Source organism: Nanorana parkeri, unplaced genomic scaffold, assembly GCF_000935625.1.
Source record: "Nanorana parkeri isolate BGI_ZX_2015 unplaced genomic scaffold, ASM93562v1 scaffold181, whole genome shotgun sequence".
Lineage (NCBI taxonomy): Eukaryota > Metazoa > Chordata > Amphibia > Anura > Dicroglossidae > Nanorana > Nanorana parkeri.
Window position 1 is genome coordinate 2,142,693 of NW_017306449.1, and position 14,321 is coordinate 2,157,013.

Here is a 14,321-nt window from a genome sequence, read left to right on the forward strand (position 1 = left end):
ATAAATGTGTGTGTGTGTGTTTGTATCATGTGACCATAACAGAGCCAATGGGTGAGTGTGGATCTAAAATGCTTCCTGGAGTGTTACATAGGCTGCTACATAGCAGTCTTTCTGCTGGCTCCTTCCCCACTTCTGTCAGTGCCGTCTGGAAAAAATGAATGAGTCATGTGACTAGTTTATGGCAACAAAATTAAGGTATTTTTGAGAATTTTTTTTCAAATGTACTATAGTGCACTGGATTGATTATTGCATTTATTGAGAAAAGATATATAGTTACGCTCATGGGTTTAATTAAACTTTAGATAACAAAAATGGCTCAAATCCATTTGCATGTAAGACTCTTCACATTTGTGTATTTAGCTGTTTGACTAGAGTTTTGTTATGTATCTTATGAATGTTTGCTTAACTGGAAATGGGCAAACATGGTTTGTGTATACACCAGCTAAGACATGCTCTATGCAACGTCCTTTGAATATTGGGTTTTATTCTTAAAGAAGAACTTACCTTTGCAGTGTAACCCCTGCACTGCAAGGGTTAAGTGCTTGTTTTGTCTAGGGGACGCCAATAAAGCTATTTTACCTACCTGATCCTTGGTCCTACAGCAGTCAGCACTCACCTCTCTCCCTCTCTACTCCAGCTATGGAATGTTCCTCAGCAACCTCATGTCTAATATAGGTCTATGGAACCTGCATTAGACGTTATGCCATAATTGGTTCTTAGACCACTGAAACCCACTGGAGAAGAGGCTGTGGGGACTGATCTAGCAGCCCAGAGGGAGCCAGAATAAGGTAAGAAATTCTACTTTATTCTGGCCCCTTAGCACTTAACCCTTGCATTGTGGGGATAGCCCCGTTTCAAGGGTATGTTTTTTATTTGTCTAGAGTTTTTCTTTAACATATCGCTCATCATTTTAGGTGATGATACTGAAAAAAAAAAAGTATTCCACCAACTAAAGGAAAAGATTGGCATATAGTTTGTACTGCATTGCTAATTTACTCTAGTTTATAAACACCTCTGAATAAAGTGCAAAACATCACAGCGAGGGGAACAAAGTGCTCATTACCACAGCTTCGGCAGTTGTGAGCAGACACTACTTAATCATTCCATGTCAGAAAGGCAATCAGGATTGCCCAGAAGCTGTATACGCTACTGAAAATGTGGCCGCTAGAATTGAACTTACCAATAAAACATAAACCAAATGATTTTTTAATTGGATAATGTTGTTTATATTTTCTTTTTGCCGTTTTTTTCATAATGGCTAGGAGCAAAAAAATATTGTATAATGCAATAGATATTTTCATCCATGTACTGCATCCATGTACTGCAGTCTCTCTGATTGGAAAAAAATTGATTCTCATTCCACATAAAAAATGCCTAAGAGTTTTAATTTTGAATATAATGGACAAAATAAAAAAAAAAGGAGATACATATGTGATAGTTTACAATAATTAGGGGTTCCTTCAGACTAGAGCAGTCCTTTGTGCTGCATTCAATGTTAAGTAATGGGTTGATGTGTGTTGTGTTGAAGTTCTCTGGAGAAAATTGTATTAACCCTTGCAGTGGGGCTTGCAAGGGTTACCTGTTCGTTTTGTTTCTAGATGCTAAAGAAAAAATTATACTCACCCGATCATTCCAGCTGGCTTGTTGCCGGCCTGTTCTTCGACCAGGTCCCTAAAGCCTCTCTCCCCCTCCTCTGTAGTGTTCTAAGAATCTTGTGTAATCACCCTGTATACTAGTGTATACATGTGGATGCTGAGGAACATTCCATTTGGGTAGAAGAGGAGGAAACACACTTCAGTGAGCAGAGAAGCAGGGAGTCGGCTCGGCAGTTTGGGTGAGTAGCCCAACTGCAAGGGTTAATAAAACTTTCCCCTAGCATTCTTCTTTAAATATTCATTCATAGGCTGCCTAATGCACTGCACTGCAACTGACCAAAACTTAGGCCTGCTAGATTTTTGCTAGTATAGGTGTTGCAGTGTACAGCAATGCAGTTACATTGTGAAGGGGATTGGGATGCCATTCACAATGAATTGTGCCACAGAACGCCAATGCACGTAACATGCATTACAGCAGCCCAGTGGTATGAATGGGCCTTTAAAGGAACATTTACTAGGAATATGTATGCAGGCTGCCATTGCTGACCTCTCCTTCTTGAAATCCTAGTTGTCTGGCTGCCATGCTGATCCAATGGCTTTAGTACTTTTACTGAACATGGAACAATAAAGGAGATCAGGAATTCTGGCTTTTCTCTGACTTCACTAGCTGCATGCATGTTCTGCATGAGTGACTCATAAATAATAACAGCCAGAAACAGATAACTAGCACTTTCAGAAAGAAGTAGATGTAGCTGCCCTCAAAATTTCTTTCATCATGCATTTCCTCTATTTTAATTCAGGACCATGGACAAGGACTATATAAGTAGCAAAACATTCAACAGCTTTTTACTAATACAAAGCAGCACAATAAACACTAGTAAACACATATATAATACATATGAAATGATTGTAACAAACTTCCACAAATGTCCTAAAAGTATTTTGAATGTGTTATGTAATACTTATATTCGAGTTTGTTGACTATTTCTTATGTAGATAAATTATATAAGTTATATAGTCAGATATTACCTTATGTGTCTTGTTACTAATAAAAGTATTTTTTTTTATTACCTCTTGTTACTAATAAAAGTTTACATTTTTCCTATGGAATAATTCATTAGTATTGTTTATAATAGAAATATTTATGTAATATATTCCTGCATTACTCGTTTCACCATAACTCTTGTTCCCAAATTATTAAACGGAATGTACTGCTACTGATGCTCCCGAAATAAACTCTGCAAATCAGAAGGTTCAGTACATTTATACACGAGTTCCATATAATCGCATGCATTTAGATTTGAGATAGTGCCATAGGGTTGGTAGGAATGTACTTCCTGGAGGATGTGATGTGTCATTTCCCAGCTTCTTTCTGCATCACTAATCACATTTAAAGCATGTCTATACCCATAATCATGAATCAAATATATTGCAGCTTATCAATCTTTAAATATGGGGGCTGAATTAATTTTCAATTTTTTAGCCCTTTTTTTTTTTACCTGGTGTTCCAGTCAGTAACACACTTCCTGTCTTAGAGTGGTTCTACTTTATGGAGGAGCAATGGAGTTACCCATGGACAGCAACATTGTCAACATGTGCAGAGGTTAGTGTTAGATGGACTAGCAGATTTAGATGACTAACAAATCAAATCTGAACTCCAGCTAACACAATTTAACCACCTCCATGGCCATTCCTGAACGGCAGGATGGGAGTCTTGTAGGAGCAGGAGGTGGTCTTAAGACATCATGCCCCTCCCCCCGCTCATGCGCGGCGCTCACAGCACACGAGTGGGGAACTGTTAGCAATGTAAACAGCCAGCGATGGCTGTTTACATTCAAGCGATCATAACCTGCTCCATTTAACTTTATTATGCAGAGGTAAAGGGAGGATTATTGGAATTTCACATACAAGTGCAACTGTTCTTTAGCATCCGCATATTTATAAAGCATGTCGAGACCCAAGAACAAAAATGTATTATATTGCAGCTTGCCAGTCTTTAGATGTGGTGGCTGTACTAGTTTCCATTTTCAGGGTTTTTTTGTGTTTTTTTTTTTAATTTTATTTTCACCTGGTGATCCTGCAAATACCACTCATCCTGTCCCTGGGTGGGTACACACATCCCAGTGGTATCTATGAAAGGAGACTTGGTTGCCACCCACTTGCTATGACTAAGGCCCAATAGGGCTGAAACTTGTAAGCAGGACTTTACAGTATGAAATAAAGATACATTTAGAGGAAATTCCTTGTGTGATGCCATCCTGCTGTAAACTGATGTGCATTCTTGGAAGGCGGATTGCACCATGGTGGTTAAGTGCGGGGTGTAATGGGAGGTTAGAGTGGTGTACTCCAGGTGTCATAGTTCCCACTCAGGCTGGACTTAAAAATATCTGCCTTTGCTCGTCTCCATTACATCTAGGAACCAAATGCTGTTCCTGGGGTAACATAAAAAAGGGAAAACCTCAAGCAGCACAATTGAAAAAGAAGAAAAAAAGGGGGGAGGTGGCTCCTCTCTCTGCCCTCTGTTAATCACTGCAAGGGAGAGAGAAATGCCCTGTGGGAGGGTGCAATGCTCAGATGAGCCGCTTAAAGGAGCTGCAAGCCTGGAGCTACATACTTAAGCAGTACCCTGACAGATATACATTTTGCCTGAAGAAAGTTCACTTTTTGTGCCATAAACCTCCCAGCTGTATATCTGCATTTAAAACTATTAGACCACCGCTGCTGCCAGTTACTTGCTAGGATGCCAGGCAGTTGAATAATGACAGCAGCAGTCTGCTGTTCACGGTCTTTATTCAACCCCCACAGCTGCCAGTTAGATGCCTGAACCTTCAATTTTCAGGCCTGCCCTTAACAAGCAGCACCCTGTGTTCCTGGGACCCAGCTCAGGACACAGGCATCGCAGGACAATTATCTAAACAGCGGGACTGTCCTGGCAAATTCAGGACAGCTGGCAAGTGTGACCTATCCTCATACTAGGGACCCTGACTGGGGGATTGATTGGCTAAGCTGTCACTGCAATCAATTGTGGGTCTGCACTATCTGATCATTGCATTAAGGTACAAAAATATCTTCTAGTATACTCCATACGCCCTGCTGTATGTTCCCGATTCCACACCACTTTATTCTCTAAGCCATGCTATTCATATTATTCCTATTCCAAACTGCCTTGTTTTATATGCCATGCTGTATATTCCCTATTCCACACTGACTAATTCTGTATACAATACTGTACATTTTTTATTCCACGCTGCCTCATTTTATATACCATGCTGTACATTCTCTATGAAACTCTGCCTCATTTTATATACCCCACTGGCTGTCAAAATACCTGAACAATCTGATGGGGTGTAGGCATTGTTTATGTATTTTGAGAGCCAGTGGGGTCGACTAGCAAGATATTAAAGCTTGGCCCAGTGGCAGATTCCTCTATCCACATAGTTTAGCATAGATGGGGGAATCTGTTGCACTTTTTCCATCTGATCATAAGCTGATTGAAAAAAAATCTATAGATGTATGAACAACTTTAGTTTGTGTCTGGGTGTGTCAGATGTGTAGACAGTGGTGCAATTTTAGTGTTTGCCATAGGCTCTACTTACCATACACACACCGCTGGCTCAGGGGGAAAAATGCCTTTCCCCTGAGATCACGCAAGATTTTGCAGCTTACAAATGAAAATTCCTATGAAGGCACGGCTGACGTAGCCTTCCCTGAATGCATCTGTGAGTCTAGGGGGTCTATTCACGAAGCAGTCGAAGGATCTAGCCGTAGCTTCGGCTGATTCTTCGGCTAGCTTCGGCCCCAGGACCCCTTCGGCTCAGTAGAACCGAAGGGCTGCTGTACGGGCTATTCACAATAGACCGTACAGCTCCCGAACTCCCGAGCAGCTCAGTCGAGCAGAAGGCATATGCCTTGGCTCGAGCTGCACTGAAAGACGAAGCTGGCCGAGTGGCCGCCATTGGCCGGCCGACAGCCTGCTTCTGATAGCTGGGCGGAGCCCGCCATGATCTTACGGCTGGCTCCGGTCACTTACAGAGAGATCAGCGTCCCTGGTTACCAGCTAACCAGGGACACTGATCTCCAGACAGCAAACTCTCCTGGGCGATCCGGGAGTCTCCCGCTCCCGGCCGCCAAGGAGAAATACACTGCTTTTTCTTTTTTTTTCTTTATTCTGACACGGAGCCATAGGAATGCATTGCTAGATTCCTATTGGCTATTTCAATTTGCAATAGCCAATAGTAAACTACCATTGCACCCACCCTTTGCTGATGGACCTGATGGAGAACTATTTTTCTGTTCTGCTCGGTCCGCTCAGCGGCATTCGACTATTCACTCACTGCTGTTCGGCATCTATAAGAATAGACCGTACAGCAGCAAGTAGCCTGCCGGAGGTTTGGCTTAGCCGATCCAGATGTTGGATCGGCTGAGTCGAACTCCTCCTGCCCTTCGGGTCGGCCAAACATGCTAAGCATGTTCGGCCGACCCGAAGCCATCCGATGTACGGCTCATTTCAGACGATATACGGCTGAAATAAGCCGTACCAGCCTGAAGTGAATAGCCGAACAGCGTTCTGCTCACTTCACTTCCTACGGCAGCTTAGTGAATAGACCCCTAGCTCTACATCACCAGTGCCTTACTTAACCGGGAAGTGAAAAAACAATCATTGTAAGTAAAAGCAAATATGTTTGCTTTTAATGCTTTCCTTTTTTTGTTAAACTAGTGATTGTAAGGTGATTTCATGGACATGCAGGGCTGCATGCTCATGTGATTTTTAGTGATGGGGTAAAGGTGCACTTTACCTATTTGGGGATTAGTTTTACTGAATAAGTGCATGCTGCCAATGAAATGGAAAATCAGTCACTATTGACAACACAGACATTTTCCTTTTAGGCAAATTTTTCAAACCCAATTACTGAAAAGTAAGCATTCCTTCATTCAGCTTTCAAACACAATATGTATTATATGTAAGATTCAGATCTGCCTTTGAATTGTTTTCATAAAATAAAAGACAACCGCTTTTTACGTCATCTTAGCTGCAATTTACATAAACAATCCACATTTCAGTGTAGTTTGACAAATTCCATTATTTTCTCACAAACAGTTCAACAACACAGGAAGAAAAAACCTTGTGTCTCTCATCTTAAATGAGACAATATGGATTATTTAATCAATGATTACACTAAATACTTCTAGGCAGTGCTGTTTAAGCAATTTTAAGCTAGTAGCAAGTTATCAGCCCTGCATGATCCTTATGGTGATGATGAAAATGATTCTGGGTTACAAAGTTCCCATTGTGAGAAGCCATGCTCCAATTTGTCACTTGCTTTCTCAGTGTATTTTCCTGTATATAGCTGGATTGTACATAAGCAAATTCCCAGCAAAATCACTTTGCAGCATTTAATGTGACAGCACTGTTTTTGTGTCTCACTGTTCTGAAATCCCTTTCAGAACACACATGACATCTATTAGACGACAGATGTGCACGAGTGTCATTTTAATGATCGATGTCATTGCTTTTCTTAATTCCCATTGATTTTCTTTGTAACTGTGCTTGTATTGATCTGCACCACCACTTTTCCCTTCTAAACGCTTATAAATAGTTTCCTTATGTGTTTAAAAGAATCTGTGCAGTTATTATTGTTTTAACAATGGAAAATTAAATTGTGTGAGCTATTAATCTCATATATAATGTATACAGACAGACGGAAATGCCACTGTATATTTATATAACTGGATGCATTGTCTACCAGCTGTTACATAGGCTTCTTTGGGACACAGGCAATGTAATAAGAATAAAATCTAGTAGATATCAACGGAGTATGGAGCGTTACGGTGCCTTGTTTACTGATCTGTGACTGTAACCATGGCAACCCTATGGCTTTCCGATACAAAACCCCACACTTACCTCTACAAAGATGAAGCATGGTATAATTGAGAAGCTGCGATGGGTATTGTTCTCCAAAGCCATTGCCTGTCAGCTGGAAAGGTCTGTGATACCTAAAATGTCTGGAACAGAGAAGAAAAAAATGGAAATCTTTAAACATTTTAACCCGGTTTAGCTTGCGGCAGTGGAAATGGCAAAATTCTCTTTACCGGTTTTCTGAAAAAATCAATCACCGTATGCTATGAAACCTTAGCAACCAATTTAGAATTTTTAGTTCACTGATCTGATTTTGTAGTCTAAAATATTTGATTCATTATTGCACTTGCATTGTGTATTTGCACTTTACAGTACATTTTGAATTTAGCCAATTAGTGTTGCCTTTTATTTGAAAAATAAATAATAATATAATAGGCATACATTTAACATGATAGGGTCCATTGTCATCTCCCTGGGCTGCCTATTAAGTCTTGGAAGGGCAGGTGCTGCTGCTAGACCAGAATATTGACTGCTTATTATAAAGCTTGGTTAAAGGTGTCAGCAAGCTTGTCTTGGAAACAAAATGTTAATTATAACAGTAACAACGTATGAGTTTCCTTGGTATTGAAAACATAAAGTCATTGTTGCAAATAAGTCAATCTGCAATTGTCCAACTGCAATAGCTTTAATCGTGCTTATTATCTTAAGCAAGAAGCCAGTGTGTCAGTTTCATCTAAAAATTTCAGTTACCAGTTTTTCATTTTAGAGACCCAAAGCATTAATGTGCATCATCGAGTATAACAAATTATTGGTAGTCCTGAAGACATTAGGCAGAGCCGTAGCTAGCTTCTTTTGCGCCCGAGGCAAGAACAGAAAATTGTGCCCCCCAACAGACGTGTGCGGCATGCGACTGACTCCAGGATGGTGGCAGAATGCGCTGATCGTTTGACGAAACCAATGAAAACATTTTTAGTTTCCGTTCATTTCGTCCGAAGCAAATTTTTAGTCTTTGCACATGTCTAGTAATAAGTGTGCATGAGTGTGTGAGGGGCGTGGGGGTGTTTTTTTTTTTAATTTATCTTTTATTATTATTATTTTTTTTACTGTTTTAGGGAAATATTAGGGGTCTAAACAGACCACAGACATTTCCCTTTTGCAATAGAAAAAGAGATTGAGGACCAGAGTCCTCTGCCCATACAGGCGGGAGAGAGCAGTGGGGATCCGAGGAGAAGCTGGAGCCTGTTCCGCTCCTCTTCTCCCTGCCAAACCGGGACTGTGTTGGCCGCCTGGTGCCCCTGTTGCCAATGGCACCCTGTGCTCGCAATGGCAACAGTTGTGAGGGGGGCACAGCCAATCCAGCCCTGGCTGCGCCCCCTCTCAGCTGCGCCTGAGGCGAGTGCCTCACTCACCCCATGGTAGCTACAGACAGAGGCTGTTGAGAAGATCCAAGGTTTCTATTTATTACTGCAAAAATTAATTTGCACCTTTTATTAAATAGAGATTTACAATACATACAATATTAGATTAACTGGAGAGCACTAAATATTAAATAGGAGCACTAAGATTGTTATATAAGTGAACACTGATAATTAGGTTTTTTGCCTGTAATTTATTGAGCATTTATGGGATTATTTTTATTTCATCTTATTATATGATATTACTACTCTTATAAGATTGTTACTGTGTTCCTATCATCTTAAAATTACTTATTATTGTGCTTCTATAATTTTATAAGTATTACTTTTAATGGATGTCTATTAATCTTCAGTATAGTGGACTCATGCTGTGATACTCCTCACACCCCTCGGCGGGGACAACGAGCCGTGCACGCACCTGCGCAGGGCCGCCGCGAGACTCCTCCCACTGTCGTCCGGCGGTGTCAATGCGCAGGCGCGCCTCGAGACTGCGCCCACTCACCCGAGTAGTCGGCATAAAGCCTCGATCCACCGTTTGATCGGCGTCCCACTATTGTTGAAGCAGGACGCTGATCAAACCAACAGGCCTGCTACTCCAGGATCCACCACTTGAAGGAGATTGCTGCTGACGTCCCTCCATACCTGCCGTAGCCACTGAACAGCAAGTATTGCTACCATAGTCACAGGGCTATGGTAGGGAGATCTCCACAGCAGTTCCTACATGCAAAATCAGCTGCATGCCTTTCTGCAATTTGAACCTATTGCCTCACTATATGCCTATACAACTACTTGCTTTCTTCAATTAGAACCTAATTCCTCACTATATGCCTATACAACTACTTCCTTCCTGCAATTTGAACCTATTACCTCACTATATGCCTATGTAACTACTTGCATTACTGCAATTTAACCATAGCATAGCCATATGCCTACTGAACTGTCTGATTCACTGCTACTTAACCCCAAACGCATAGTTATATGCCTAATCAACTGTATGCCGTAATGCACCTTAAACCTGTCGCATAACTAAACACCTACTGAACTGTCTGATTGCTGCACCGTAAAACTATCGCATAACTAAACGCCTACTGAACTGTCTGATTGCTATCGCATAGCGATAGGCCTGTTTATACTGTCTGCTTTGTTACAGGCCGAACGGGGTATGATGTGAAGCAGCTCTCTCCAAGCCTTATCAATATCCTGGGCATCGGAGGTAGAGCTGCGATCTGATACCGTTCCCTCTAAAAGCAAAGCCAATTCCACAGCTGTGGTCCAAGGACCGTGTTAAACCCTGGGGGTGTATTACACATGCTACCAGTTAATGAAGCTTAGCAGAGATAAAGTTAATGAATTAAGAAGCAATCTTTTGCAGTGTTGGGTGATGTTATATTTCGTTCTGCATCCCCCTGATGAAGTCACATGGTACATGACATAATGCACATAGGGCGGGACTTGCAGAGGAATCGAAGAATCGTTAAAGAATCTGCTAAGTTTGCAGTTACTGTCACTGCTGGAGCTGAGCTCATATCACCCTGGGAGACGAGCGAGCAGGTGAGCTGAGCTAGTGAATCAACTGGATTGAGTTATCCTTGAAGTGTGAGGCAGCAGACACTTTACTATTTGAGTGGCTTGTCAATTTTTTTTATACATGTGAGTAGTTTTAATAAATCTATTTAAACTTTATATTGAGTGGTACGCACTATGATCTCCATTTTTTTTTCCTTTTATGAGCAACATGAAGGAGAAGTGGATGACTTTCTTTTTTAGGATTTAAGGTGACTGTGAATGTCACAAGGTGCATATAGACCTTTTGGAAAAGAGGTCTATTTATAAGGTGAGCAGCTTGTTTCCTGGAGCCTCATAGGTGAAGTGGTGGATTGAAGAGCTTTTACAACTTTAACACAGTATTGGTGGAACATATGAACCCCATATGGGGTGGAACATATGAACCCCATATGGGGTGGAACACATGAACCCCATATGGGGTGAAACCCATATGTGGGGTTCTATAAGGACTTTACATATTTAGATATATTGCATTATATATGAGAATGTACACTTATTTTTAGACATATTTGTATTGATTGTTTTAGTTATTTAGCGCGGCACAAATCCTTTTTTAGTTTTTTTGCTTTGTCACTATTCATCAGTGCATGCAGCAGGTGTTTTTATTATCAGCGTGAGATACAATTTGTAGTTTTTATGAACCGTAAATACTGCCCTGGTCCATTAGGGGTTTGCAGATGCAAGGGTTGAACTGGTTTAAAGACTTCAGAGATAAAATATACTTCAAATGCAACTCAGAAATCACATGACCTTTTTGCACTCATTATCAAAGTGTAAAATTAGCATCATCCTCATGGCCCCTCATAGCAGTTTTCTGGCAGTATCTGATGCTTGTTCCACTCCACTCCAATTGAAATGGAGAATGTTCCCCCATTTTTACATTAATGTAATGGTATTGCATGATGCAGAAGAAAAAGGCAGCATGTAGTTGTAATCTTTGCATGTCCATGACAAATTTTTACAACAACTTTTCTGAGTTAGAGGTTATCATAATATAGACCTTCACATGCAATATTTTGCTTTCTGGAATCAATTATCCTGGCTGTTCAGAAAAAGGTAAAATGAATTGGTTATCTACAGAGCATCTGCTCCACCCCTCAGAATGCACTTCTTCAAAAGCAATAAACTAACAATCAAAGCTTTATTTTTGATCACTGTGATAGCTAAAAGGCTGTTGAAATAGCATAGGTTACTCACAAAGGGTAAACTGAGTATGCATTGATTCCAGCTTTTGGGAATTGCATGCTTCAGCAAGGAAAATAAAGAGCAGTAACATAAGAACAGAAAAATGTATCTCTGCTTTCATAATGCTGACCTTTTTGAACTGGCACCATTTTTTCTTTTTTTTTTTCTACATCCAAGGCAATATCTTCATTTGTTCCATCTACCCTCTTCCTATGTCTGATACCACCTCATCATGTGTCAGTATAATTCAATTATGTATTCGAAAAAACCTTGTCATGTGTCTGAATAAATCTCATCAAATGTCAGGCATACCATCTGACAAATGATGATATTTAGCCTAATTTGAGTAGAGAATTTATCTGATGAACTGTATTGAATGAATTGATATAGTATGAGATATTGGCTTGAAACACAATACATACTATCGTGCATCTTTGTTGCCCATTTTACCATATTGTGATAAGCTTTACTGTGTTTTGTTGTGCATTTTTAAAAAACTTTTTGCTGCATTTTATGTCTCTTGGGCCTCCTGGTCCCACATTGTCTTACTTCTTGAGGCTCCTTATGAGCCATATAAAGTGATGGATGACCCTACATACTTTTACTAATTTCAGCCTGGTTCCTTTGTACTTCTCTGTAACTGTTTAGGACATCAATAAATAAAGTGTAGACACGAGTTATAACAGTGGTATAATAAAAGTTGTTTTAGTGTTATTTCTTGCCAACAATACGCGCAAATAATTATTCTTATCATTATCTTACTTTTTTATTTTCTTTACAAGCAGAGAAACACTGCTGGAATTGTTGTTGTTAGTGTGGACATGGCAGCAAACAAACATACAAACATTTAAATATATGCGTTTAAAGCTGGTGGTGACTTTTTAAGAAAAATATAAATTCAGTAAGGGCCAGGCTGAGGGGTAGGCAGAAGAGGCAGCCACCTCTGGTGCTAAAGAACCTTGTCCCAACACTGAATGCAGTATTCTATAGGGTAAATCTCTTTGTGACAGTGAAATCAATCTAAGCCACTAAACAGAATTATGAGAAATGCTATTAAGAAGAATTAGTAACAAAACTGCAAATAACAAGTGCCTACTGTATTGAAATGTATCTGACTGTATGGAAAAAATTGTTATAGAATGACAAACAATAGAGACAGCTACTACACTAAATCACTGCAAATCCACTGTAAATGTACTATGGAGAATGGCAGGCAAGAAACCGGTGAAAGATCTTAGCAGCAAACTGGGTTGATGACTAAGAAAAAGCTATGAGCAAAACACTTATAAACTCTGAAGTATGATCATTTCCCCCTGCACACCCTTACAAACACGTGATCCTGAAAAGCTTTTATATATACTTGGATATGTATTATACCACAACTCATTCTTATTAGTGAAAAGGCATGGAAGGGCCAGCAGGGCTGAGTGGCAAAGCCACCAGATTTTACCCTGATATTAAAATGTTGCAAGTCTTTTGGCACTTCCATTGCAGTCAATCTTCCTCCCAATGTTTTTTATGGTGAATGCCATTCTGGAATTATATAGGCAATGGCGAAAACACATTTTCCAGTGCACTGTTTAATGAATACTTGATGTAATAATAAATGAAAACAAAGTTACACCATTATTGCTAAAATCATCATCAATGGGTCCTTAAACACATTATCTTGTAAAGCTTTCAATCCCTAGCTAAGTAATCTGTATTACGGTTTGTCTAACTGGAGAAAATGTAAAAGTTTTTGGATTAACAACAAGAAAAATTATTAGTAGATTTTCCATTAAGCACAACCCCAAAAGTAGAGGAAACATAGGCTGAGAGGTAACTTTTCCTAATCGACATTATTGTAGGAAAGGGTTTCTTCGTGTAAGTTAAGATAAATCACAGTTCATGAGTGGATCATGCAGCTTGAGGGGAAAGAACAGAGCAGCTCATGTACTTCATAACATGCTGTTTCATGAGCAACTCTGAGAAACAGCAGTAAAGCCCTGGCAGTGAATGCACTACTGGGCTGTATCAAGAGAGTTTTACTACTGGTTATAAAAGAGCCAGGCAGTACTATAAGCAATTCTGTCAATGTCTTTCTAGTATTTTTAATTGTTCTACAGGTAGAGTCTGGTGAGTCACCCACTGGTTTCTTAGATTTTGATAGACTCTAGCAAGGGAAATCCCCCTCACCACCTTTTCAAGCAATGGGGTTTCTAGTTCACTCTGCATGCTCCTTAACTTAAAAGGAAGATTGGGACTTCTAAAACTGACTGCAGGAGCTAGGAACTCAAGTACAGTATACAGATTTAATTGCCTAAGTCCCAGGGAGACATAAGAAACGGTTAGGCAATTAAAGTCTCCAACACCAACCAAAAACCTAAAGCTGAAGTTAAATTATTTTTGGGGAGTATACAGCACCAAACATTAGATATGCTTATTGAAGTGTATACCCTTAGCTGCAGAAGCTGCCTCTTGTAAAAATCTTCCCCTCACTGCTCCCTTCACAGCTGCTGTGAATAAGGTTCAGGAGGGTAGCATGTTTTATATAAAGCCAAGATCAAGAAAAGAGGGACCTGCCTTTAAAATAGCAGGAGGGGAGTTCAAAACTAATCATAGAAAGCACTGTACCAAAGGAGTAGTTGATGCTTGGAAAGTCTTCCACCAGAGATGGTGAGTTAGTCAACAGTAAGTACATTTTAAGATTATATATATATA

At 40.0% G+C, this 14,321-nt stretch overlaps 1 protein-coding gene across 2 annotated transcripts in view; it reads right to left on the reverse strand.

Annotated features, from left to right (window-relative positions):
• Positions 1-14,321, reverse strand: part of PLPPR1 (phospholipid phosphatase related 1) — a 105,267-nt gene that overhangs the window by 47,220 nt on the left and 43,726 nt on the right. For both annotated transcript variants that reach the window (XM_018555005.1, XM_018555003.1), the window contains exon 2: positions 7,498-7,600. In XM_018555005.1, coding sequence (XP_018410507.1) covers positions 7,498-7,560 — 63 coding nt within the window. In that variant the 5' untranslated portion in view covers positions 7,561-7,600. The remainder of the gene's footprint in view (positions 1-7,497; positions 7,601-14,321) is intronic.